Consider the following 26,174-nt stretch of genomic DNA (forward strand, 5'->3'; position numbering starts at 1 on the left):
GATGTGAGAGAAAGAGAGACACAGAGAGACAGAGAGCCAAAGAGGGCAAGAGACTTGACTTTAAGAGACTCCTGTACTGACAACTCCATGCAGTTCGGAACCAGAACGACTGCGGCTGAACCAGGGTTCATGGGGACATGGCAAAACGCTGATACTAACCTCTTATTCAGAATGTCCCAACAGGTAAGTTACTTTCATTTTTTTTTTAAGGAAACCTTGAATTGTTGTGTGCACTTTTGTTTCTGGTATTTTCTTTCTGAACATTTCCGGAATTTTGATCACTTCGTAGTTGGGCTGTTTTGTCATAACTGTGTTACTGGAACGCGCAGGGTTACCTCACGGTTTCCCTAAGGGCTCCTTAAAAGAAAAGGGGGGAAAGGATACTGAAGTAAAAGAAAGCAAAGGCATTTGTTGCAAAGTTTCACAGTGTATCCTGGGTCGTGGGAAGATTGTTTCCTGTTAAAAATAAAAAATAAAAAATTTAAAAGCCACCCCCCCGAAATGTTATTTTTCTGTCTATATTTATCACTTAATCCAAGTGGAGTAGGTTCGCCAGCCCAACAGCAATAAAACAAACGTAGGGGCCCCTCGGCACTGCCCGACGGACATCCCAGGGCTGGACACGGCTCGACTCCGACCCGGCCAGGGAGAGGAGGCTGTGCGGAAGCCGCTGCAGCGCCGAGGGGCACGGGCGGAGGCGGCGCGCGTGGCGGGCTGAGTCGGCCGGCGGGTCCCAGCTCCTCCGCGCCCCAGCTCCTCCGCGCCGCCGCCTCCGCGCTCGCCCTGCGCTCCCGCCGCGCCGGCTGGGCTCCTGCCTGCCCGCCTGCCCGCCTGCCCGCCCGCCCGCTCGCCTGCCCGCCCGCCGGCCGGCGCACTCACACTCGGCCGCAGCCTCGGCGTCCTCCCCAGAGCCGTCCTCGGGACCAGCCGCGCCGGCTGCTGGCTCTGCCGGGAGAGCCGACGTGTCCGCGCGAGGCCGCCGGCGATGCTCATTAATCAGCGGAGCCTGCGGCTCGTACCACGCGCTCGGTGATACCTACATACGCGCCCCGCGCGCCCGGCTCCTCTTGCACAATCGCTGGCTCTGCGGTTCCAAGGGGGAGCGAGGGGGAGAGGAAGCGAAGGGAAACAACCCAGAAACTTTCATCTTGGACTGTGCTCAAGCGAGGGAGGGAAGTTCCCTGGTGCCTCCCTCCCAGACACGTCTTGCTTTTCAAAAGCCTTCACCAAACCCACACAAAGCTAGAGTTAGTATGATAGTATCCTCCGCACAGCACGAAAGTATTCCTGACAGATATGCTGGGATTTTAAGTAGCTGGAGGTTGTTAGAAAATTGATATTGCTCCACTCAAAAAAAAAAAAATGCTGCAACTGTTCTCTTTTTTTAAAAAAAAAAATTGTTTTGTTTGTAAGAGTTGACGAGAACTAAATACTTTGAGTTAATTCAATTTTACAAGTCTGGGTAACGAAGAGAAGAAAACAGTTTGCTAGGCTAGAGACCACTGCAAGTTAAGAAATGCATCTGCAAAAGATAGTGCGAAGATCCAGGGCTTTGTAGCGTTTAGCTAGCGAATAGTTGTATCACACAGTTCTAGATAGGATAAATGCATTTGAATAAGGTGTGTTTTGACATATCCTGTAGAGGGACCCTGATTACTGCTGATACAGTAAGTTGGGATTTAAATGCAATCAACATAAACCCAATAAGCAACTCTTTATGTGCAATTTCCCATTCTTGCAAGTTAAAAAGTTCATTTCCTCCCAGAGATACTCCTTGGCGTTGCAGAGTGCTTGAAGAGGTGTGTTTCTGAGGCACAGCCCTGCCTGGGTGGCTCTCTTCGTGGTTGGAACACTGAGTGTGTTTTCACTGAGCTTAGGACCAAATAACTTGTGCTGCTCTTTAAAAATTAGATGTCACCATCAGGGTTTCCTCGAGTTAGTGGAGGTCGTGTGTGTGTGTTGAAAGGGAAGATTTGGTTTCCGTCTCCCTCTAGCTAGAAAAGAGTTAATAAAACCAGATAGAGATAATGATCAATTGATAAATGGCTATTGAACCACATAGATGGTGTTAGATTGCTTCTTTGGCACTAGCCCATTTCCAAGTAGATTTGAATCTAACGAGTCTTTAAGTCATGGAAAACATTTTAGCTAAAAAAAAAAAAAGGTAAATTATAGAAATGATGGTTCAAAATTAGAAAAATAATTTACAATCATGGAGAGAGAAAAACTTAAACAGCCAAGCTAGCATGATGTTTTTGATCCAGCTGCTTCACTCTGTGGGTATATAAAAATCCATTTTGTGTGTACCTGCATACTTATATGTGTCAAAGTGAGCATCAGTGAATACATGAAAAGAGTAGAAACACAGGGAAGTAATTTATACATGATGGATGCTGTATAAAACTATACAATATTAATTATACTATTTACTAAACAGTAATACAATGAAGGGAGAAAAATCACGATTGAAAAAGTGTTGTGATTTCACTGTATTTTCTGTGTTCTCTTTATTTTTTGATTTTGTTGTAGTTGTCAACTTATCCCCCCCCCCCTTTTTTTCCTGTCATAGTTACTAAATGCTTACCTCCTGTGCATTTTTGGAAAGCATGTAAAAGGGTATGAGTTTACATGTTTTTTTTCCTCCTTCAAGATAGATGACATTTTAGCTTATATAAATATTGTGTAAACTTAAATTCAAACTCTTTAAATCTAAAAATATATGGGCTGTACATGTTAAGATGTTTATTTTCCTGACCTATAGTTCATCAGCAATGCTGGTGCAGTGTGTGTGCATGTGCGTGCACGCGTGCGCCCGCGCACAAGTGCACGAAAGACACTTTTCTTGAAATGGTATCTCTTGAAGCCAATAGTTTCAAGCTATACTAGTTTCGATATACACATTAAGCCACCTTTTGTCTTACTACGGGTGAAAGTTTGCCCAGTTTAATCACGTATGCAGAATTTTGTATTTCTAATGCATAGAGTTTTTTTCTATATTATGATTATTTTAATTTCTAAGACAAAATTGACTTAGCTCATGAAATGAATAAATTTATTGAATTTTTGTACTTCAAAGTTTTCTGCAATAAGTTAGAATCCGTAAGATTTGTCTGGTCATTTCTTTAAATATTGGAAAGGACTAGTAGTTTTTAAAACTGAGTTACAGAGAATTCATCAGTATTATTTAACTGCAGCAAAACTTACAGTGGGAAATAGCTCATGCATACTGAAATTTCATATTCCTGCTTTGTGTCTTCTACAGGTAATTTAAGAAGTAGGGATATAAAAATCTTTGTATTTTGTTTTGTATGAGCAAAGTTAAGTTTGCTTATGTCTAAGTCTTTCAGTCTAATTCTAACAAAAAGATACCACAATCCGAGGCCAATTTAGATTTAATGGAAATAAGTCTGTTCCTCTCAAGTTCGGGACCTGACAGTTTGACTACATTTTTCTGCCTCTCTCCATTATTCTCCCATATTTGAGTATTTTTTTTCAAAAGGGATAATATTTTTCATATACAAAAATATTTGATAACCTTAAAGGATATGATTCTTGACTTTTGTGAAAGGAGTTCTTCTTGGGGTCACTTTGATCAGCGACAGGTCGAGAATAACCAGAAACCCTTTGCTCATCTTCTCTGTTAATCTCCTAGAGTCCTAGAATGTTATTTTACCCATTTTAACCTCATTATTAAAAGCAGAAAACAAGGCCTGTTTCTGGAAGTTTTGTGTTTTTAAATCAGGTTTTAAATGGTGATTTTTCTATGTTTGTAAATATTTTGTGCATGTGAGGGCATAGCAGATTCTTTGTAGCTCCCTCAAGGGATGCAATAGTCTAATATATTTTGAAAGAAATGAAACCATCACAGGTAAAAGGCTCTAGCCCACGCTTTGCACAGTAGTAGAGGCATTTACCTTTTATTATTAGTGAGGTATATTTAACCTGTTTCAAATAAAATGTGGATCCCTTAATACGGTCTCTTTTCAGACACGAGTGAAATCCTAAGTTAGAATTATAAATGACTCTGTGCATCATTATGTAGTAATTTAGGATTCACCCAATGATGTAACAAAATTAACAACATAATTTCATTGTGAAACTGTGTCTTGTTAAAGAACAACTGTCTGACATTCTCCTACAGTTGCTTTATTTAACTTCATGCAAATATTATTAGTAGTGACATTTTTCTATTGTGCATTAGATTCTCTCATTAGCATGATGTGTTAGTTATCACCAGAGAAATCATTTCCTAGATAGGTGAGGGGCAAACCAAGAAAGCTAAAAATTAAATCAATGATTTACATTAATACCAGAGTGTCTGCTCACCAGAGATAGGACAGAGTAAAGCAAACTTTCTCACTAATATAAAATCTAGCACATTTCAGAGAAATGATAAATAAAATAAATTGTCAGAAACATATAATAACATTGCTGGAATCCATTTAAAAGCATGCTTGATATGAATTTTTCTCCCAGTAGTCTTTTAGTTCTTTCTATTCATATAGGCAAGCACAGTTTCCGTTGGTTGAATCTATATTTTAAAGTGGAAATGGTGGTTTTGTCTGACTTCCTACCTGCACCCCCCCCCCCCCCCCCGCACACTAAATAATTTGAATGAATGTTTATTCACTAACAATTTAAAAGGCACACGGGCAGTTTTTCTTACAAGTCAGATGCCTGATTGTATATTGTGGTTTGATTCTTCTTTCTAGTTCGTACATTTTTATTCTAAACTCTCTCCCACTCGTGTAGCTGGCCCTTTTAACATAGGGATGTACATTCTTATTTAACCAGAGCCCTGAGTAAAGCAGTTGATAGTTAATGGTCTTTGAAAATGACTTTCATTGCCAGCCATCAGCCATCCCTTGGTTTCTGTACTTTTCCCTCCTCCCTTTTGACTCCCCCTTTTTACAGTTGGTGTAGTTTAGTCATCATGTCTTACTAAAAAAGGATTAAATTGAACAAACTTACTGTCTTGAAGCTAAAGTAAATATTTATATTATATTAGGAAGCATGTAATTTCAGCCTGTTCAATTACTAGGCTGCCACCTCCAATTTTGTTCCCCTGTTTAATTTGAGTGATAATATGTTTTATTTTGAAGTCTTAACTATAGACATATACTCCAATATAGTTCTTGTCATCCATTCTTATAATGTAGCATGAAAACAGGAGTATTTGGATAATTGTTAAAATACAGATTATAGCATGGAGCCAGGTGCTCGTGTGTTGGCCTCTGCTTTACGTGAAGTCTGCATGTTATACATAGACTTACAGGTACTGTCTAATTTGTAACGCAGTGGAGAAGTAGCAGGCCTTATATGGTGTTTATATACCTGTTAAAGTAAAACATGCACAGGCATATTCTCAGATGTGTATGCAGTATATATTAAAAATCTGTGCCCAGATGTCAAGTTTATTTTCACGAGGATACATTAAATGAATTTGAACATAGTAGGTGATCATTTTGAAATTATTTTTCTCATATGTCTCATCTGCAAGCTGGTCCTGTGTGTGTGTGTTTGTAATTTGTAAAGCCTTTTGCTAAAGTGAGTCAAGTAACCACAGTTGAAAAATAAATCCCTTCAAGGTGCAGATATCTTATGTTGATAATTGTAGGTATTTTTTTATAATTATATTTCTAAGTGTATCGTAACATTCACTGATAAATCCAATTATTCAAGCATGGCTTTATGGAAATCTGATTAATGTAGTGACAGGACAGATTTGGGCTCCCACAGCAGCACATCCTCCCACTCCTGTGTCAGGGTTAAGAGCCGCGGCAAATCCTCCCTAACTAATTAGATGCTGAGTAAGGCATCTTGGAGAAGTTGGGGCAAAAGTGAATGGGTCACAGCCAAAGCAGGATTGCAAGGACTCCAGCGATAGTGAAAGCATTCAAGTTTGCCAGGTCGTTGTGACACTAGGAGCTGATTCCAGAGGAACGGGCCGTTACAGATAGTGAGCTGGCGTCATCCACGTCAGTGAAAACAAAAATTCTAGTGCCTCCCTCTCCCACCTTATATGCTTTACACACACTTAAAGTTAGGGTGGGCATCTGCCCATAACAGTCTGCAAAGCTTGTGAGAGGGTTTTCCCTCTAAACGTGAAGAGCTCATGACTCTTAACAGCCGAAGAGGTATTTTCTGAACTTGGGACTCTTGATTAGAATATATATGTATATGTATCAAAAGGAATAAGAGGAGAAACTGGAATTTGCTTTTAGCTTGTGTCTACAATCTAAATCATAGTGTTGAATTGAACTAGGAGTTAACTTTTTTTTTTTTTAACCACGGAATACTGTCAGGGAACTTTGTGTTAGCAGGGATAAGAGAGTGAATCTTTTCACTTTGACTTTTTCAGTGAGAGAAATTTTTTCTGGGACTTCCCTACTTGTTAGTGTCCAGAGAACATGGAATATAATGGTTCCAAGATTTCCTCTCACGTGAGCTTTGGAGCCTGGTTTGTTCTGTGCTTAAGAATGAATTCCTCACCATGTGAAAATCCTCTTGGACCTTTCCTGGTGTGTTTTTGCCGCTGCCTAACCACCTTTCTCCAGGGCTTGGTCTTAAGATTGCTGGCGGATCGTAGGGAATGATTGATTTCGCCCCCATCTGCCAAAGCTGATGCCATTTGTATTTTCCGAAAAGCAGCTGGCTTCCACATTTTGCTTGGTGAGCCTCGTCTTCTTAAGGACCAGGGAGACGAGGAGGCAGGGAGTCAAGAGACTCTTTGAGGGAACTTTGACATCTATCTTTAAGCTTTAGAGAAATAAAGGAAAAGAGGCACAGTTCAGGAGTAACAGCCTTGGTATCCTGACATACAAGCAAAACATTGTGGAGAAAGGGGAGTTTTTTCCTATAAGACACAATTGTAAACAGGCATGAAAAATACGATGACAAAACGTTCCGAGCAACTCAAGCTCTAAGTTTTCATACGTGCAGAGGACATCACGAAACTGATGCCGGGGGCTATGACATCCGGGGTACCTCCATCTCCTCACTGTGCATCACCTGTACTGGCTTCTCTCTCCCCAGGTTTAAAAGAAAGTTTAGAGACTAGGAAAAATAAAAGTATCGATTCTTTTTTAATTTGTACATTCCCTGTAGAAAGTCTAGCAAATTTCATAGTGTACATTCAAACCCTAAGGTGAAAAATTTATGACTGGCGTTCATTTGGGTGCGGGCGGGGTGCAGCGTCGTTCTGTTCAAACGCTCTGGGTAGCATTTCATGCCACAGAGTCAGAGATCAGGAGAGGAAGTGCTGTATCATTTCTTCATTCACAGAGCCTTTCTTAATGGCAGTGCTTTTGGAAAAACAATGCATTACTCAAACTGGCCAGCTTAGAAATCAAATTCTCAGCTTATTAATCATCCTAATTAAAAAAAAAGAATTGATCCTTTAAGAACAAAATAATATCCTTTTGTTTTTCTTTAATTAAGCCCATCAGTTTTTCATTTCTCTCTGCTAAGAAAATGAAAATAATCTTGAACAGTAGGAAGTTACTCATTGAAACAACTGATTGTCTTGAGCAAACCTGACATTTTATTTGCTCAGTGTTTTTGGACTGCAGTGTGATTTTTGCTACTGTCTTTAGGGTTTGTGTGTTGTTGGTGGGGGTGGAGGGTTACTTTAAGTCTCGTTTCTACTTGGTTGGCAGCCATTTACTTAATGACCTACATCCATGATTAGACAGTGCTTTCTTCCTACTCTCATTCCCATAGACCTGATTTCCTTCTCACTTCATTCTCCTTTCTGGATTTCTCCTTACTTTCACTGGCTCTTTTTTGCCCCAATGTAAAGGAATCAAAATGCACCTGAAACGTAGCAGTAACTGAATAAGGCACCTTCTTGCCAATACGTCACTCCTGCCAAGGGATGGTGAAGAGTGCCACCCTCAGATGTGGTCCTGGGCTTGAAGGTGCTGACAGGAGCACTGTCCCGCGTTTTGCTACGTAAGGGTTCTTTAAGTCAGGGCATGATAAAAACACGTAACCAGGGGCCCAGGCTTATCATTCAAAGGTGCTGAAAGGCAGCTCAATTGGATCCTTTGCCTGTGTGAGAAAGTACTTAGCTGAAAGGGAAATTTTGCTTTTCTGCGTTGCTTCTTTTTTAAAAAGTAATTCTTGGATTCATCGTTTTGTGCAGTTAGACTTGCATCTGCACAAGAGAGTATTTCTTTAGAAGGAGGGAAGGAGGAAAACATGGAGAGTTTTCCTTCAAGAGGCTGAAGGTGTAACTTTTAGAGACAAACTGCTGTTAACGAGTTAACTGAAACATTTTAAAAAGAAATTGAAATCATGGCGGGGCTAGTGTTAATGGATGGCGTTATAAACTGAAATTTAAAACATGCAGTATACATAACCCAGTGAGGAGGATTCACTGCTGTTATGTATTTAATAAATTTTAACTCATTGTCTCACACAGCTGAGACACTGTTAAAATGGACAAGATTAAAAAATATTATTCTACATGTGAAAGACACAGCTTCCAGTATTGGACCTGCTGTGCTTTTGTGGGACTGTCAGGAATTCTTCAGCTTTATTAAGGTGTCTTTCAGTGGCTATTTGTTCTCTAGACAGTTCCTCAGGACTCATACTTGATGATCAGAGTGCCTGAACTGGGGGCTTGAAAAGAAAAATTTTAGGGTAATGATTATTTTACATGCAAAAATAATTGCTTTTGGCTGGCTTGACATAATAACAAAACTAATATTAAAATGAGAACTTGCATTGCTGGGGTTTTAATAATGTGTGTGTTTTTTTTTTCTCTTCCATTAAAATTTCAGCCAGAAAGATTAACTTCAATCATTAGAGTGACTATACCTATTCAGGCATAGGTAAAGAAAGCTGCCCACTGCCAGTGCTGGAGGGCAGTGGACCTGACTGGGAGGCCACTTGCTAGATATGGGAGAATAATTATCCATTGAACCAATTCGTGAAAGTGTCTCTGGAGTGAGAATGCCTCCTTGTTGACCTCATGTCAGAACCTAACTTAAGAGTCAGGTAGGTTATTTCTCACTATATCTAATCTTGCTTTTCTTTCATTTGTTCTTTTTTAGATACAAATATTAGAATACCAGAAAGAACCAAAACCAAAGCCCTGCTCTAATCTGTGGAAAGACTTACTGTCTTGCTATGGAAAAATTGTAAAATCCCACATTGTCATGCGGTAGTGTGTTTATATGTGGGGTGTAGACAGGCAGAAAGTGCACACCTGTCTGTCTGTTGGTTGGTTGTAGGAACTGAGTGATTCATTTCTAGGTTTGGTGAGGATTTGTTAATGGCTGCCTCAGATGCAGTGAGTGTACAGACGGCTCACCCTAAAAAGGAATTCCCTGTCTTAGGAATCTCATTTTAATGATTCCTTACTTTGTAGCCTTTTTGCTCCTTGAGGGTAGCTTTTTGGTGAAGCTCAGCATCATTCATTGGGAAACAGCTTGATAGATTCTTACTTTGTAAATTGCCATTTTTGACCAGTGAAAAAGTACAGTTACCTTCATAAGAGTTAGAACTAAGCTGGGATGGAGATACCAAGATGAGACACTGACTCAGACTTCAGACTTCTCATCATTTCCCTTCCCAACCACTTTTTCTTTTCTTGAACAACTCTGGAAAGTAACCATGGGACTGAATAAATCTTAGAATATGTTACCACTTCTGTTGTCTACTAAATGGAGTTTATTGTGAAAAAGAATTTTCTCATTTTTACTTTATTTTTGACATTTATTATAAATTAGAGAGAAAGGGGTAGAAAGAGAAGCCCAACATATGGGAGAGCTTGTTTCAGTAGCCAGCCTGGGAGGCCGGACCCTGGCTTCACACAGGTGCGATGTGTTACGGGAATAAAGGCCCTGTGCGTTTCATGAACTCCGCCTGCCTGCCAGCGTGGGTTTTCATGCACCATTGTTGTTAAAATAAGAAAAAGAGGGTGTTCACAGCCTGTGGTGAGATTAGAGTAATGAAAATGAAGTGTTAATCTGTTGATAGCAAGCACATCTCATACCCTGCTTCCTGGGCCACATTCATGCGTGTATAATATATTCCAGGTTTTCTCATGACCAGAGAAGCTTGGATGTTTGTTATATTAAAAACACCCTTTTGGTAAAAGGGAGAAGTTGGTAATTTTCACTTGTGCAAATTGTTGTTTTTAATAATTTCTTAACCAACTGCCGCCTGCCTTCTGAGTATGCTGATGACTGTTCCGTATGTGCCAGTATTCCTGTATTTTTTATTTCTCTTTTTTCTTTTCTTTTCTCTTCCTTTTTTTCTCTTTCCTTTCCTTCCCTTTCTTTTCCTCCTTTCCTTCCTTTCTTTTCTTCTTTTTTTATGCAGAATGTTGAAATAAGCCTCAACATAAGCCTAGTTTCAGAGACTCTTCTAGAAATCAGTGATTAGTAGAAGGAAGGAGTTAAGTGAACGTAGTACCTTAATCCCCACAGAATACAGGCTAAGTGATATTGAACATTCATTATCTCATGCTTTATTTTTTCATCTTAAAATTGTAAAGTGCAAACAAAAATAACCAAGTCAGGAGTCTCCTGGAACTGCTTTATGTATTCACAGTCAGCTGCCATGATGAGAACCTGGGAGAACAGATTAAAGCTTTGGATGGGAATTAACTTTTTTTTTGATAAGATTCCCCCTTTTAAAATGTTACAGTAGATAAATCAATATGAATGTGGTGAATTATACTTTTCCTAGAACTCTTGTTTTACTTTTTGTTTTTTTCACTATTTTACTCTAATATTTGAGAAATTTAAAATTTTGTTCTAAAGCAGCACACAAAGAAAAAAGAGAATAAGTTTAGTCTTAGATTATACCAAGATGTTTTAAAGAAAATGTGAACGTTTACATGGATGCTATCCCAAAGGATCATCTCTTTAAGAAGCACCTTAAGAGATGGTTTCACAAGAAGTATAAAAGGGGTGGGAAGAGGTAAATTAATAATTGTGTTCCAGGTGTCTGCTTCTAATTGCTCAAATTTCAAACATAATGGATATTAAGGAAAAATGCTTCCCAGAAGGAATATATCACATTGTTGTTCAAATATCGGGTCTAAGACTATATTTAAGCTCATACTCACAGCATTTTATCTTCCTCCTATTCAACAGGGAGTTAAGGAATACAGTATGATCATTATGATTTTCTGAACTGTTTACTTACAGTTGTTCAAGTTGTTAAGATTCAAGAGAATTTGGGGACTAAGATCTGATTGTGAAGTAAATTTGGCATGTGTTTAAGGGTTACTTTCTTAAGGTGAAAATGGAAGAAAAACACTTCTCTCTTAGGAAGGAAACACCTAATTAAAAAATAATCTTTGAAGAATATGAGCCAATGATGAAACATAATTTGCAAACACTCTGCTAAAGTTGATTTATAGTTTATCCTTGTCAGTAAGTTGGAATATGGCTGGTCATAGCCTGTGTAGGGCATTCTGAACTGTATGGTACATCAGAGGTAGCCTGTTGATATCACTGGATGCAGTGGAAAGATACTCTTTCCTCTGCTAAATAGGGGATTCCTAATTTGTTTGTAAAATCCATTAATAGGTAGAAATACTGTGTTGTGGTTGATTGGAACTAGTGAAACAAAAAATTTTCTTGCACTTGCTTGCAGTTAAAAGGCATTTAAATAGATGTGCACAGTGACTTCGTCACAGACATCCGCTTTTAGGTAGTAATTTTAAAGAAATATGCTATGACTTTTAGGGTCATTTGAACCTACCATCATACCTATTTATATAAATATAAATGTCAGATTGTGGCATACGTGTGGAGCCAGGAAAGATGAGTATTTATTGTGATAATATTTATGCATCCTAAATGTTGACTTCTAAAATTTACCTTGAGGATGTATTCTATTTTCATATTAGGGTCAGTTTTCACTTAAGTAGTTGATCGTTCTAGAAAGGAAGTGCAGAAGTGTTAACATGTGAAGGAACAAAATGGATGTAGATCTGAAAAATAGTTTGATCTAAGCATCTTTTCTGGGCTGCAGAGAGGAATGTGGTTGATTGAAAACCAGTGTAAATGTTGAACCACTGTGTAAGACCAGACCACTGTTTTGGGATTTGCTTTAAAACTTTTTAATTATGGAATGGAGTTTCTTTTTCTTTGCACTTAATATTTGATTGAACAACTATTTTGAAATAAAATCTACCCACTGTTTTACGTTGTGTAAGCCTCAACTTTCCAAACTCTCTTTGGAGCAGAATGACATTTTAAAGATTCACAGTTGCCCAAAAGGGCCATGAGGATGTAAGGTAAATTAAGCAAGTGGGTGAGTCTGATGGGGACTATGGTGGACCAGAAGGCTCTGTGTCAACCACAGTGAGGTAGCAGCTCCCTTGCCTCAGCCAACTGTTGCCAGGTGGGGATGCAAGCCGTGTTGTGAGATATTCCTCTTCTTTTATTAATGGGAAGCCAGAAATCCAGTTTTTTTTTTAATGTGAAATCTTCTGATTTTTAAATCTTGGCAACCTTTTCAAATATTTTTTCAAGTGTGTGGTCCAAACAAAACTCATCTGTAGGCTATATTCAGCCTACTGGCTGCCAGATAGAAACCTCTGTTTTAGATAATATTTTAATGGGTGAAGATAATAGTTTCATTGCATGTGAGCATTCATCTTGGGAATTCCCCACTGGGATGAACCAAATTCTTCATTCTTTTTTCCCAATTAAAAAAAAAGTTCGGTAAATATATTTCTCGTGCTGATAGTTGTGATGTATGGCTTTTCTTTGTATGATCCACATATAAAGGAAAATCAAACGTGAGCAGAAAAAAATAGTCAAAGGATTTTAATAAAGGTAGAAAAGTAAAAATTTTAGAATTCTAGGGACAGAAGGGGAGATTTCTAAATTCTGAAAAAAATCTCATGATTTGTGTCAGTCACTGATGTAGATGAAAAGCTGAATTCAACATGAAAAGCTTTTCATCTCACCTTTAAAAAGTAGATTGTTGGCCCTGAATCTTTGTGGGATTGCTGTAATTTACCAGGCAATTGATTATGATGTCACAGGGAGGAGATGGACCACAGGGGGGAAACTTCCCCATACTAATTTGTTCAAGGCCAGTATTTTATACAAGCTTCAATAAAACATCATTTATATTGTATAGGACAAGGTTTTCAATGTCTATCTAAAATTTTTGAAGGGGCTTTAAAAGAAATACTCTATTCATAATTAAAATTCTCCAGACAAATCAGATAGCAACATTTTCAACAGAACAGGTAATTAATCGGTTTGAATTTCAAATTGAAGGTCATTCTGTTATTGATTTCTGTGGGAACAGGAAACAAGAACATCTTGTTAAAGTGATCTGCCAATAGGGCCTCGGTGTGCCTAGGTTCTGCCTAGGGTCTTGTTGAACAGCCTCACTGGACAGTGTCAGACACCAATCAGAAGGGAGTCATCTCTGATGTAAACATAACAAGCTGTCGGTTTGCTTCTGAAACAGCAGAGAAGAGCTGAGTTAGAGGATAGACCAGAGATGAACTGTTCTGGAGGAAGTCAGGTAGTTCAGCTCAAGTGACTGGTGCAGCTTGTTACACAGCAGCTGTAAGTGTGTCGGAATGATGCTGGTGTGCTACGTTCCGGAGGTTCAGTGTCAGCTCACCCTGTGACTTACCATGTTCAGAAACCTTTCTACTGGGAATCAGTTGAAATATCTTTAATACCGAGGAGGGAAGCACTGCTGTAAAGAGGGTGCTTTGCTGGTGAAGAATGGATGATAAAAGAATATACCCTTTTAGATGCTCTTAATTTTTTATAAAATAACAATTGCGCCTTGTATTTGAGAAATCGTTTTATTGTCCCACGTGCCAGGCTATCTTAAAGCAGTCATTTCTCTCTCTGCTGTGTTTATGCTTTTTGAGAACGGTGTGCTGGGAAGGTGGCGTGGACTAAGTGGGTGGCATACGCTATGCCTTTACAAACTGGAATGAGTATTTTAATTTTAGCTGTGCTAAACAAGTTGGCAACTTAATGCAGCTTATTTTTATGCTTCAAAGTAAAATTTTTAATAAAGAAGAAAGGGGGAGGAGCCTTCCATTCTGAATACCCTGGAGGTGTTAATGCAGTTCTTTCCAAGTTGACATAGTTTTGTGTAGGCACGACAGTGGCACCAACCGTCTACGTTAAGCCTTAACATTCCGCGGAGCCATTTCAAGTTTATTATGAGCTTCAAAACCTGTTCCTCCCTAAGAGAATATCAAGTTTAAGCATGTCACTTTGCCATAGTCACAGTTAACTTTCTTAAACCCAAAAGTACCTTTCTGGAGTCAAAAGACTGACTTTGATAGGTGATCCTTGAAGTTTTCCAGTCCAGCGCAGAGTCATTTCTCTTGATTGTTGCCCTCCTGAATTGTCGATCCATCCTGTTAGCAGTGGTTGGAAACTACCCCAAATAACTTATTTGGCAGGACTCCTCCCAGTTTGTTTAAAGCTCTAAGATGATGTCGATATTCTTTTTCAGCTTTATTCCTAGAGCTGAAATCACTGATCCCTTGTTCCCAATTCCCAGTTGGATATTCATTGCAGTTTTTAGAGATGTAAGGGGTTGGGGTTGGGGAGGTGAGGAAATGCTGATGTTGTCCTGATACCCAGGAGTTTCCCCACCACAGAAGGCTACGCTTTGGGAAAGAACGTGGGGGCTGCCCAGATCTCTTGTTAGGGAAAGGAATTCTCCATTTCCTGAATGTGAAATGCCTACCCTTTTGGAGGCTCCTGGTCTTTAGTTCCTACCTAATAAATGCCCCCCCCCCCCCCCCCCCCCCGTCTGTACCTTGCATCTCAGATGGAACTTGACGGACTAGTCAGCATTGCAAAGGTCACCCTAAAGCTATTGGCAGAATACACTGCCCTTTGTTGCTCAGTGATTATAGTGCTGCCATGGCAGTTAACTGGATGTATTTGACTGAGTTCTGTTTCCAGAATACCCAATTATCTATTTATTTCTTTTACACACCTAATAGAATGCCCATTCCCAAGCTGTCTCAAGTATATTTGCAAAAGGAATCTTAACGATACTTGAAATATCAGCGCTTTGGCCACTGGTGGGATAATAGGTGCAGAGTGTGGGTACATTGCATTGTTTTGCTTCAGTGAAAAATACTTCAAAATTATTCTCATCTTTTAGGGTTTTCATATTATCCCGAAATGATAATGTTCCAACAAATTAGAAAATCAAGTGTTCCAAAAAGTTTCCTAATGTTACAGCTTATTTTCTGTCAGTGCAGCAATCATGTTATGAATTGACTTTTTTATGGGAAAAAAACCCTTTTAAAGCTTCATTGCCTTTCTTGTTATTTCCCACGAATATGAAAGGTGGAAAGAGCTTTTCTGGTTTTAAGTTATAACTTCATTTTAAACAAAGTGCAAAAGTGGGTTTCACCCTATGTTGTATATTTTAATTTACTTCACAGTTTTCCTACTGAAATATTACTTTTTTTTAATAGTAATTATATTCACAGTTTTGGAGGAATAACAAATAAGATCAAACTGCTTATTTGAGGCAGGGGAACTACACTTGAGAGAGTTTGTATATGCATGCTTATGTGGATTTTGTGACCCCAGCACAGTCTTGATATGCTTTCTGGTGCACAGGTAGCATCTCACCTTAGCCCTCATTTAAATAGAAATGAGTAAGGGGGGTGGTATAGCTCAATGGTAGAGTACATGCTTAGCATGTATGAGGCCCTGGTACCTCCACTAAGAAATTAAATAAATAAACTTAGTCTCCTCCCCCCCAAATAAACAAACATGTAAATAAATAAATTTTAAAAAATAAAATAAAATGAGTAAAGATCCCAAGTGCTAAGGTACTAGTAACTAGTTATTTTCACTTATGCACATACTTGGACTACTTTCTCGAATGTGTGATTTGCCTCATACTCTTTCTTCCCCTAGTTCTGTTTGGTCCTAATCGGATTGGTTGAGCAGTTTAGGCATTGAAAATTACTTTCTCTTTGGTTTCAAAATGAGTAAGTGAAGACTCAGAGAAATCTTTTTAATTTACCTTTTAATATCTTTGAATAGAGCAAATTCTGTCCTACCTCCCTTTCATGCATCAATCACTTGTTTCTTTTTGAGCAAGATTAGCACACATAAAGCAGAATATATTTCTTCTCTCTCCAAAATAATAGAATGAAGTCAGGGTTCAGATAATTTTTGTGGCAATAATTCAGCAACCAAAGGGACTAAATAGAATGATTTAAAATAGAACAGTTAGCATAAAGTTCAGATATTGAACAATATTTGAAAACAAAGTAGAGGGACAGTTTGGTGTTGTAGGTTCTTAGGACCTTAACCTTTGTTGAAAGGACTCTTTTTCTCTAACCTGGAGGTATGTTTATCTTAGAGTGATAATCATTTCATGCTGTTCATTTTTTTTTTTCTGGTTGACCCATTCTCCAGACTTTTTAAAAAAAACTTTTTTAAGTGGATGTAAATTCCATTTTAATTAGACTAGTGCCATCTAATACTGCAACCAGCCAGGAATGGAAGAAACATGCTGGAAGTTAATGCAACCCAAATCAACCATAGCCAGATAATTCCCCTGATCTTTGTAACAACCCCCTTCCCCACCTCCACAATTAAATGACCTTGTTGTTCTGGAGTTTCAACAAGACATTTAAGGTTCATTTTTAAAAATGATCATCCTTTCCAGGATTCTTTGCTCTTTCATTTCTCTTTCTTTCCCTTGCCCCACAGCTGTCACTGGTGCAGGAGAAGGATTGGGGGGAGGGGAAGAGGAGGAAGCCCTGTTCAAATCGTGTCACGTAGCACTAATTCATCTGCTCTCATTAGAGGGAGCGAGGGACAGCAGTGATGGCCAAGAGCTGCACTCCACACATGACACGCGAACAGTTTGGGGAATAGAAAATTGCTTTCTCAGGAAGCCCAGCCAATTAAGGACTTGACCATATTGAATGTCAAGTGTTAATTTAGGTTTTTCTTCATTTTCCCAGTAGTAATGCGGGTCCTGTGATGAGCAAATACATGTCAAGTAAAAGTTGATTGCATGAAGGACCCTGGTATTATATGTCACTGACAAGTCACAAATGTACTGAAGTCTTTTAACCCCTTAGGTGAGTGTGGTGGGGGAGGGGAAAGGGAGAATGGGATTAATGTTACCATAATGATAAGAATAGATAGTTTACCAGGGGGTAGCTGGGATGGGACAGACAGTAATGGTAATTCATGCAAAAACCAGGGACAGGACAAATCTTACTCTCAGGGCATAGAAGCCCTTGAAATGCCTACAGTGTGATTCTTTGCCATTGCAAACACACTACTCAGAATATATATATAAAATATATATAATCCTAAGATTATCTGAAAAGGGAAAATAATGCACTCTATGGCCTTGACCTCAGAAATTCCTTATTACCTCCTTTGAAAGAAATAAAACATTCATTAAAATCATCATACTGTTTTGGACATTTTAACCTTTTGGCTCAGTGCCACTGTAAAATTTCTGCCTACCTATTTACTTACAATTTCAGTTTCTAATCAAATACTCATTTTAAAAAGTAACTGTAATTCTTTGTAGAAGAAAAGATGCAACACACGAGATTGAAAGAATGTTTGTTTTCTGTGTTATCTCTGGAAGGTGGTGTTTAGCCAATAGAAACTGATAGAAGGTCCATCATTGTCTTTCGTCTCTTTTGGTGCCCAGTGGTAGAAGGGAAGAGATGCAAGCTTTAGTGAGTGAGGTAACTCTACCTTTTCTTAAATTAAATGTTGAACGTTGCCCATGATGTAAAGCATCTCATTTCCATTCATCAGCATTCATTTACATATGAATGTCCCCCAAGTATGGGAATGTCTGTTTCTGTTGCGATTGTACAAGTAGCAAATAAAAATAGCCCCACGGTTTAAAGTACTGCTGCGTGTAGTTTAAACAGTTTTAAATGAAACTCTGAGCAGTTACTCACTATCTGGTCATTTTTTTCCCTTTATATGTGTAAATCACCGTTCCTCTTCATATCTTTGAAGCTGTCATCTTAATTAAAACACTTTCTTGAAACTTACTCTCTTCCATTTAGTCCAAAATTTTAACACACTTGCCTTTGTGTATTGACAGTGCTTGCACTTGGAAAACCAGTCTGATAATGCTTTAATTTTGGCAGCAAAAAAAATACTAACAGTCTTTCTCTCCCTCAGGTTAGGAACTGTGCTATCATTATCTTAAAAGTTGTCTAAATTTACATGAAGGAACAATTAGGGAACAGTTCCAAGAATATGATGTTTAATAAAATGTTTTTCTGAAGAAAGAAACATTAGGCTCCTGAATGCTGGGATGTAATATCAGTTCTTCAACATCTTCCCTCCCAGTCTCAAAACTAACCAAATAAAATAAGCTTTGCCCTCCCTTCCCTTCCGATGTTGATAAGGTCTGTCTGTGGAACCCAGTGGCGTGGCTGGAGTACTGTATAATTACAGTCCAATTGTCAGCAGCTTCTTTTCCGCTGGGTGTGCTGAGAGACTGAAGTAAGTTTCCGTAGAGTAAATTCTGATGATGGCAGCTAGGGTTGCTGATTCAAGTTATTCCTTTTCTTCTCTGTCACTTTTGACGGATGGCACCTAATGCAATCAACCACAGGCCAAGAAAGCCTTTCCTTTGGTCGCGTTAGTAACTGGACCAGGAGGAGTTCCCCTCCTCCCTTGACCTCGCCTTCAGATGCTCACTTCTTCCTGCCACCCCCACAGACACTTCAGCCCAAAAGGGAAGGCGAAAGGAACCACACTGCTACCCAGAACAGGCTCTTCCGAAACATCCATTTCCCAGTGGTGCCGCTGGAGCTGCCTCCCTTGGCATACGTTTTTGATAAATTTAAGAAGTCAAATCGCTGACACAGATAGATAATCCAAGTGTATAGGGTGAAGAGTTATAAATTAACACATTATTCCCTCTTAATGTGAAATACTTGAGAATGCATTTTCTCAGTCCCCTGACATCTACCCAGTGAGGGCTCGCATTGTACTTTTCAAGTGGCATTGATTTGTTAAAGCGCTGAATTAGCATCTCCGGCCAGCTGCTGGATCCACTGTTGTGTCGCGGGGCTCCACCACCTCCCCTCTCCCCTGCCATCTCTTTTTTCCTTCAGTCTTCCCTTTCTTGGCTCCCCTTTTCCATTTCTCTCCTCCCTATTTCATTCTTAATTTCTCTCTCACCGCCTTCTTTCCTGTTGTTTGTGTTTCTTGCAGTCTGGTTTCATCCTTCTCCATCTCTTTCCTTGTCCTTCCTTCACTCTTACCTATACTCTTCCTTTCCCATCTCATCTCCTTGCCTCTGAGGGTTGCCCTCGCTCAGGTTTAGAATCTGTTTGGGGGGCGGGGGGGGGGCAGTCAGTAGTAGTGGTGGTTGATTTAGCCAAGCCTATAGCTCCAAGTAGACTCTTGTTGAGAATAGATTAACCTATTTGTGTTTGTGCTCCTTGGAATAGGAGTTGGTGAGAAACTTTTCACCTGTTTTGCTTTTTAGAAATTAAAGGTAACTGACAAAACTTTAAAACTTGTATTTCTGAATGCCATTTAACGTAGTAAAATTTTCTTTTGGTTAAAGGAAAATGAAAATCACTGATGCTTATCACAGATTTGATCATACACATGTACCCACCAGCATGTTTATATTTCTGCAAAACTTTTAGATTTTCGCAACTTTCTGAAATTCTGTACACTTGTTGATACAACTTTCTGTTCTAGCAGGCTCTGTAGTGTTCTGATCGCACTTACTGTATTGGTCCTGTTTCATTTAAAAAAATATGACTTCATGGTGAATCACTGTACCAGTATATTAGGACTATAAAATTGGTTGATAGCCTTTTTGTTTTTCTTTAAAGAAATAAAGGACGGGTGATTCCTTCTTTTTAGTGATGTATCTCCAAGTTCCAGAGATCTTCAGAGGAACCGCATCAGAGACCTTTATTCTTTTCTTTCTCTGGATGTTTGTCAGAGATACTTTGGAATCACTGTTGATTAATTTGACAGTAGCAAAAAAGTATACCTGACTGAATTTAAATAGAAGTTATCCTCTAATTTTAATCTCATGGCTTTAAGTAGTTCTGTCTGTAATTTTACTAGGTTTCCCCCGGTAACATCAAAATTGGAATTTCAATATACATTGATAGTAAGTCAGATTACTTGAAAAAAAATCACATCTTTGTTGCTGTGTTTTATATAGATTAAAATGGCAGTTTGATTTCAGCATTTAAATTTTGAAATAGGATTATTTCTTATTGGTTTTGATAATCTTGCTTCTTTGTTTTGTTGATTTCCCACTGCCTGTTCCTCAAGTCAATCCTTTTTTAAAAAAAGAAATTAATTGCTGTCCTCCTAGCTAGAATTAGCATGGTTTGGCTAAGGTGAAGGGATTAGAATGAATTTTCAAGGCATGATAATGTCTGTTTAAAGGAAAGAAGGAAAAAAGTCTTTTAACAAAGGCTTAAGACTAATTCCAGTTACTAAGGAGACAAAAATTACGCTAAGGAAGACAATTTGACTATTTTACATGTGCATGTTAACCTGCTTAGAGATCGTCATTTTGTATTTTAGGGTATTCTCTTAGATGAAGTAAGATGTTCTTCAGTTGTTACTGAGAAGGGGACGTGGCCTCACTCTAGGAGATTAATGCTGGAGCATCTTCTGCCTTTCTCGGGGATAATCATAGCTCACCTGGCTGTAGTTCAGGGTCAGGGCCAGAAGGAGGGACTGGCTGCTTTTTAGAACTGCCTGTTACTAAAGTAGAGGAGGAATAAGAAGACAAAATAGTAGAGCAAGGTTGAAAGTGAAAGTGCCCCATATGAAAATAGTTAGTGATCAGAAAAGGAAAAAAAATTATGAGAAAAGGAAAAAAATCTGGCAGGCATACTTTAGTTGTGGGAGAGAAGCCGAGAATAAAGAAAAAGATTTTTTGGGGGGGGTGCAAAATTATGGTATCTTGTAACTTCAAAATAAATAAAAATGAATACTGTGTGGTCAGCTAAAAGGGCCAAACTGGCATCCCAGCAAAGTTAAAAATTAATTAAAACATTTAAAAGCTTTTAATGTGGTTTGAATTTTTCATTTGTACACATATTTTTCCTTGTCCCTTAGTTTGTCACTTACATTCCCTGGAAGGCAGAAAACTCTGCACAAGTAATAAATCAATGCATTTAGGGTTAAAAAAAAAATCTCATTTGTTGCTTGTTTGTTGTGTGATGGTACCTTAGCCACATGAAATGGTTAAGTGTGGAGGTTTCAGAGTTCAACACCTTTGAGCTTTTCTCTGACATTCTCTGGAGAAATCAAAATTACTTCTGTTTTTGTACTTTGTAAGTCTAAATTAAATGTCACTTATATGCAGAGGAACTGGCAGCTTTGATAAGTAGTCCCCAAAGCAAGCCAGTTTGTCAGTAATCATAACCCAATTATGAATGCAAATGCAAAGTTTGTTTTTTAAAAAGCCTAAAACAAACAAAGGAAAAAGAAAAACAGACCACTCTCCTGCACAAGGAAAAAGCCTCCCCGCGCTTACATGTAAGACCTTCAATAGTAGCAGTAATAATAAGAAGGAAGCTTTGGCGTTGGCCCAAGTCCCGTGGAGAGGGAGCAGCACATGGCCTGCACAGCGTGCGGCCCTGCAGAAGTTCCAGAGTGACACATGCATCACAAGCCGGTCACAATGCGAGGGGTCAGGGGTCACGTTCAAGAGCAGGGTGTTGCTGGACGAGGCTGAGGAAGCCGAGGGGGCCCCTCGGTGCGCTGTGTGTGGGTCTGTGTCCTCCTTTCCCGTCAACGCTGGCCCAGCAAAGCCAAAAAAGCGGTTCCTTGGCAGGGTTTAATGGCAGGATGATGTAGTCTGTTGTGACTAGTGCATTCCTTTCAGGTTAAACTAGGGAAATGGCATTGTGTTAAAATTCCAAGTCGCATGAATGTTTTATTGCCACAGTGCCTTTAGCCCTCTAGGGGAGTATGTGGCGGCGGGTGGGGGTGGGGGGACTCAGAGACTCAGGAACTATCAGAAGAACACTTCCCTTGGAAAATTTTACCCACCCGCGTGAAGCTGATTTGCTGTGATGGTCACTTAGATGGGTTTCGCTTTTTCCTAAACTGTGGCTGTTTAAAGCCTTGCAGTCCGGACAATTAACAGCTGAAGGAAATATGACAAGACACACGCAAAGAGGTTGGGAGATAGAGAGAAAGAATGCACCGAGAAGGAGCTGAGCTGCCTTCTTGTGTAAACGGCCCGAGGAGGGCCCCTGCCCGCCGGGTCCCTGTCCCCCCCGCCCCGGGCTGGGCTTTGCTGTCTGCCTGAAGGCCAGGAGCGATCTGTTAACCTTGCACCACTGAGCGGGAGGCCGCTACAGCTCATGGTACTGTATGTTACCACTGCTACTCCCTCATTCCTTCTCCCTGGCTGCTTTGTGGGAGGGTGTGTGTTTTAACCTTTTCTCAGTAATAACGGTTTATATTAGTCAGAGGGATACAGTTTTGGAATGCAGAAGGTCCGAGTTTAAAACAAAACAAACTTAAGTATGGCACCGTGTGGGCCCCCCTCCCCCCGCGTTTAGAAGGGCAGAACTGGACCATTGTATTCAGTTACAGCCAGAAGTTTCCAGTGTGATTTAAAATCAGGAATTCTGGAAATAGGGCAGTTGGAGAGATGCAGGTCACCTGGGCTCTAGGGCTTGTAAAGGGACTTGGTTGTGAAACCACTTGAGCGTCTTCAGGGTTTTAGGATATTTCCAGGTTTCGCAGTTGTCTGAGAAAAATCCATTTTGCAGATTGCCCCGACCCCTGTCCCTCTCCGGGAAAACTCTAGCCTTCTGCTTCATTGTTCCATTTGTTGGAGGCTTACATATACTGAGGGTGCGTACGATTTGAATTTGGTTTAATTGTGCATATTACATGGAACAGTCAGGATTGCTTTGTGATTTGGTCTGACTCAAGTTAATTTATAACAGATTAAAATGTGGATGTATGGAATGGTCTTCTGATTTTGCATTGTGACTTTATAAAATATTCATGTGTATGATTTTTTCGATGAATAGGAGAAATATAGCTTATGCTGCCTGAGCTTACCTAAGTAAAGATACGTCATAGTTTGAATTTTAGTTTTGAATCGCCTATTTCTCTTCACTTTCAAACCGTAATACTTTCTTTGATTTCATGTTCTTGTGATGCGTCAATTTTTCATCCTTAATAATGCATGTATATACATACGTAGAGTTCGGGGGTGTGTGTGTGCCTGGGTGTACGTGCACACTTTGATAACCACCAAATGCATGCAAGGAAAGACTTTTTACAGTTGTTAAGCTAAGAGAGTTTTCCATTGATAAGTTATTTTTAAAAATATTATGTAACAGAAATTTAACTCAAGAACATACCACAAAAAAGTAAACTATGAGTGGGTCTGTGTGCCCTGTTTATGGAGTATTTGGTGCATGATTTATGTATTTCTGTAAAATGAAGGTTTTGTCAAGATAGACCTCCTAAGTTTAATCTGATTAGTGCTGTCCGTAGATGGTTTATTATTTATAAACAGATACATTCACATTGTTTATGGGAGGTCTTAAACCAACAAGCAGTCAACTCTATAGCAAATATCAACATTTATGTGTGGACTTGGCACTTCAAATTTCAGATGAATTCATTAGATATTTTCCCTTACATTCTAGAGAATACTCACTTTAAGAATTCTTTTTACTCTGTTTGATGTAATAAAGTGATCATGGAAGTTTTCTTTTAATGATTTTTGTTTTTAGTTCCAAATTTTAAAAATGCACTTTTCAGAGGAATACTAAATTTACTTTGTGCTGGATTTTTTTTTTTTTGTCCTTACAGCTAGTTTCAAAATTAAGTTTTTTTTCCTAAATAGTGGAAAAACTCATTAACAGTGCCAAATTAAGGGGAAAAAAATCTGTTGTGTACATTTAGATTATCTAAAAAAAACTTTTATCCTGATCATGGAAGCAGTTTTTGATTATAAAAAGGATATTGTGGTTGTATTCAACTCTTTCCAATTTATTAAAATTTTCACTTGATAATCCAAGAGGGAAAAGAGTGGAAATGCTCCTATATCATGTCTCCTTAATATGAAGATTAAGTTTGATTTAGGATTTTTTTCCTCAAAAAAATCAAACTCCCTTTAAAATACTAATACTTGTTCTTTCAGCATTTTTTTCTTCCCATTGTAGAGGACGTTAGTGTTTGGTGTTGCAGAACTCTGGCGGGGGTGGGGGAGTGTGGGAGAGTCCAAGGGTTGGTACTGGGTTCAGATTGTGATGTTGCCACTTATTAGTCTTGTGACCTTGGGTGAGTCATTTTATCCCTAGCCTTTATTTTCTTCAGTTTTAAAATGGGGAGAACACTTAGCTTGAGACTTTGTCAGGAAGATAAATGAGACAAGCCCCATGAAGCTCAGGCACAGAGTAGGTGTTCAGTAAACTGTAGATCCTATTCTTTGAGCTTACCCTTGGGAAGCTTCAGTTTTTGGAAACAGGGGAAGAAATTTCAATAAAATGTTTTCCAATTATCTATAGGAAAGGAAATATTAGACCTTGGCAGAGAGCTTTCCTTCTTTCCTTTTTTTTCCCCGGAATCTCCTGTGTCATCCATTAGTCTTATGTTTTTTTACCACTCTGCAAAATTCTCACTGGAATGGCCTTCCTGCATGTCAGAGTGATGCTCTTATTTCTGAGATATCAGTGAAGGCTAACGATAGACTAGAGGCAAAGTTGGCAAGTGCTGCTGAGCTCTGTTTGCTTTTGACTCATCAGTTCTAATCATTTGCTTGAATCGAAACCTCCTGTTTTATTATACTCATTATCATTAACACTTGATAGTAAAGCTAGAGGTTCGATTATACAGGTACCCGGGGCCTCTACCTGTGGCTTTGTGTGCATTCCCATGTATTTGTGGACTTAAGGTTGCACTATAGTGAATAGTGTTTAAATAGAATAGTAGCAAGTAACATGCATGTCTATCTGGGCAACATTTTATCTTCATGTATGGTCTTCTACAATGCCTGAAGTGTAGTTAAGGGCTTGGGAACTATTTGTTGAGCAAAATGTGCTTCTTTTATTGTTTTTTAATCCTGGATTATGGTTTTATCAAAAGAAATTGTGTTCTCATGTGTAGTACATTATTATTGTCAGAGATGGTCTTTGATTAGCATTGTTATTTTGCCTAACATCTAGTTTCTTTTAGCCAACACTAGTTTGAACGTACTGCATCTTAAGATCTAAAATAAATATTTGCCTTAGCGTTTACTTTCACCTGTTACTAAGAGCAAAAGAATGAGGATTAAAAACTAACCATTTCATTGCTACCTCGTAGCTCACACAATGTGCTAGGGGTGGTACCCACTTTATCTTACTCAGTTATTACAGAAGCATTCAGGGCAGGTATGATTATTTTCATTGTACAGATGCGGAAATGAAGGGCGAAGATCTGTATCCAGCAATTTTGACCCGAAAGTCTGCTTTTCCTCTACCATATTCTTCATTCTGTAACTTAAGCCAGCCATTAAAAGAAAAAAATAAGTTATTGAACCCATCATTTTTGTTTTTCCTTTCAAATTAAATTTTATAAAGAAGCCAATATGCAGAACTGATAAAAATCAGAGCTGCCCTGGATAAAAACCGTATAGCCACAGAGCCCTATCTTATAAACTTTTATTAGGGATCAGTGGAATACCCGCTTCAAAAACCAGTCTAATGCCTCTACACCCCACAAAAAGGAGGGGTAGCAAAACCTCAGTTTCCCAATCTGAGAGTTAAGGGGCTTCTTTATTACCTTGAGGTGGAGGTGCAGTTACGGGAAATTTACAGGAAACCCTGATCTCTGCATAATTTTAGAAGAAAATATATCTAAGAGAAAAATAGTGTGGGGTAAATACCAACGTGAAAAAATTAGTTATATCATTGTACAGCATTTTACATGTTAATTTTCAGGGCACAAATTTTGTTTCATCCATACTGGTCAGATAGTTTTACTGTGAGAAAAATCATAAAATACCAAGTCATAGTTTTATGTTTAACTAGAGTCTGTATCTACAAATGTATACAGACTATTTCAGTTTGACAATATGAAGAAGTTTTTGTGCTCTGTGTAATGGTATGGCAAATCTGTAGAGGATATATTCATATCATATGCATATATGAATAAATGCAAGGATGAAGAATGTGGGTA

The 26,174-nt window shown here is 38.9% G+C and overlaps 1 protein-coding gene across 5 annotated transcripts in view; it reads left to right on the forward strand.

Moving 5' to 3' along the window:
- Nucleotides 1-26,174, forward strand: part of BNC2 (basonuclin zinc finger protein 2) — a 478,550-nt gene that overhangs the window by 198,646 nt on the left and 253,730 nt on the right. For all 5 annotated transcript variants that reach the window (XM_064490189.1, XM_064490190.1, XM_031449664.2 and 2 more), the window contains one exon: nucleotides 1-183. This exon is cut by the window's left edge and continues 18 nt beyond it. In XM_064490189.1, coding sequence (XP_064346259.1) covers nucleotides 1-183 — 183 coding nt within the window. The remainder of the gene's footprint in view (nucleotides 184-26,174) is intronic.

This window comes from Camelus dromedarius, chromosome 10 (assembly GCF_036321535.1).
Source record: "Camelus dromedarius isolate mCamDro1 chromosome 10, mCamDro1.pat, whole genome shotgun sequence".
Taxonomy (NCBI): domain Eukaryota; kingdom Metazoa; phylum Chordata; class Mammalia; order Artiodactyla; family Camelidae; genus Camelus; species Camelus dromedarius.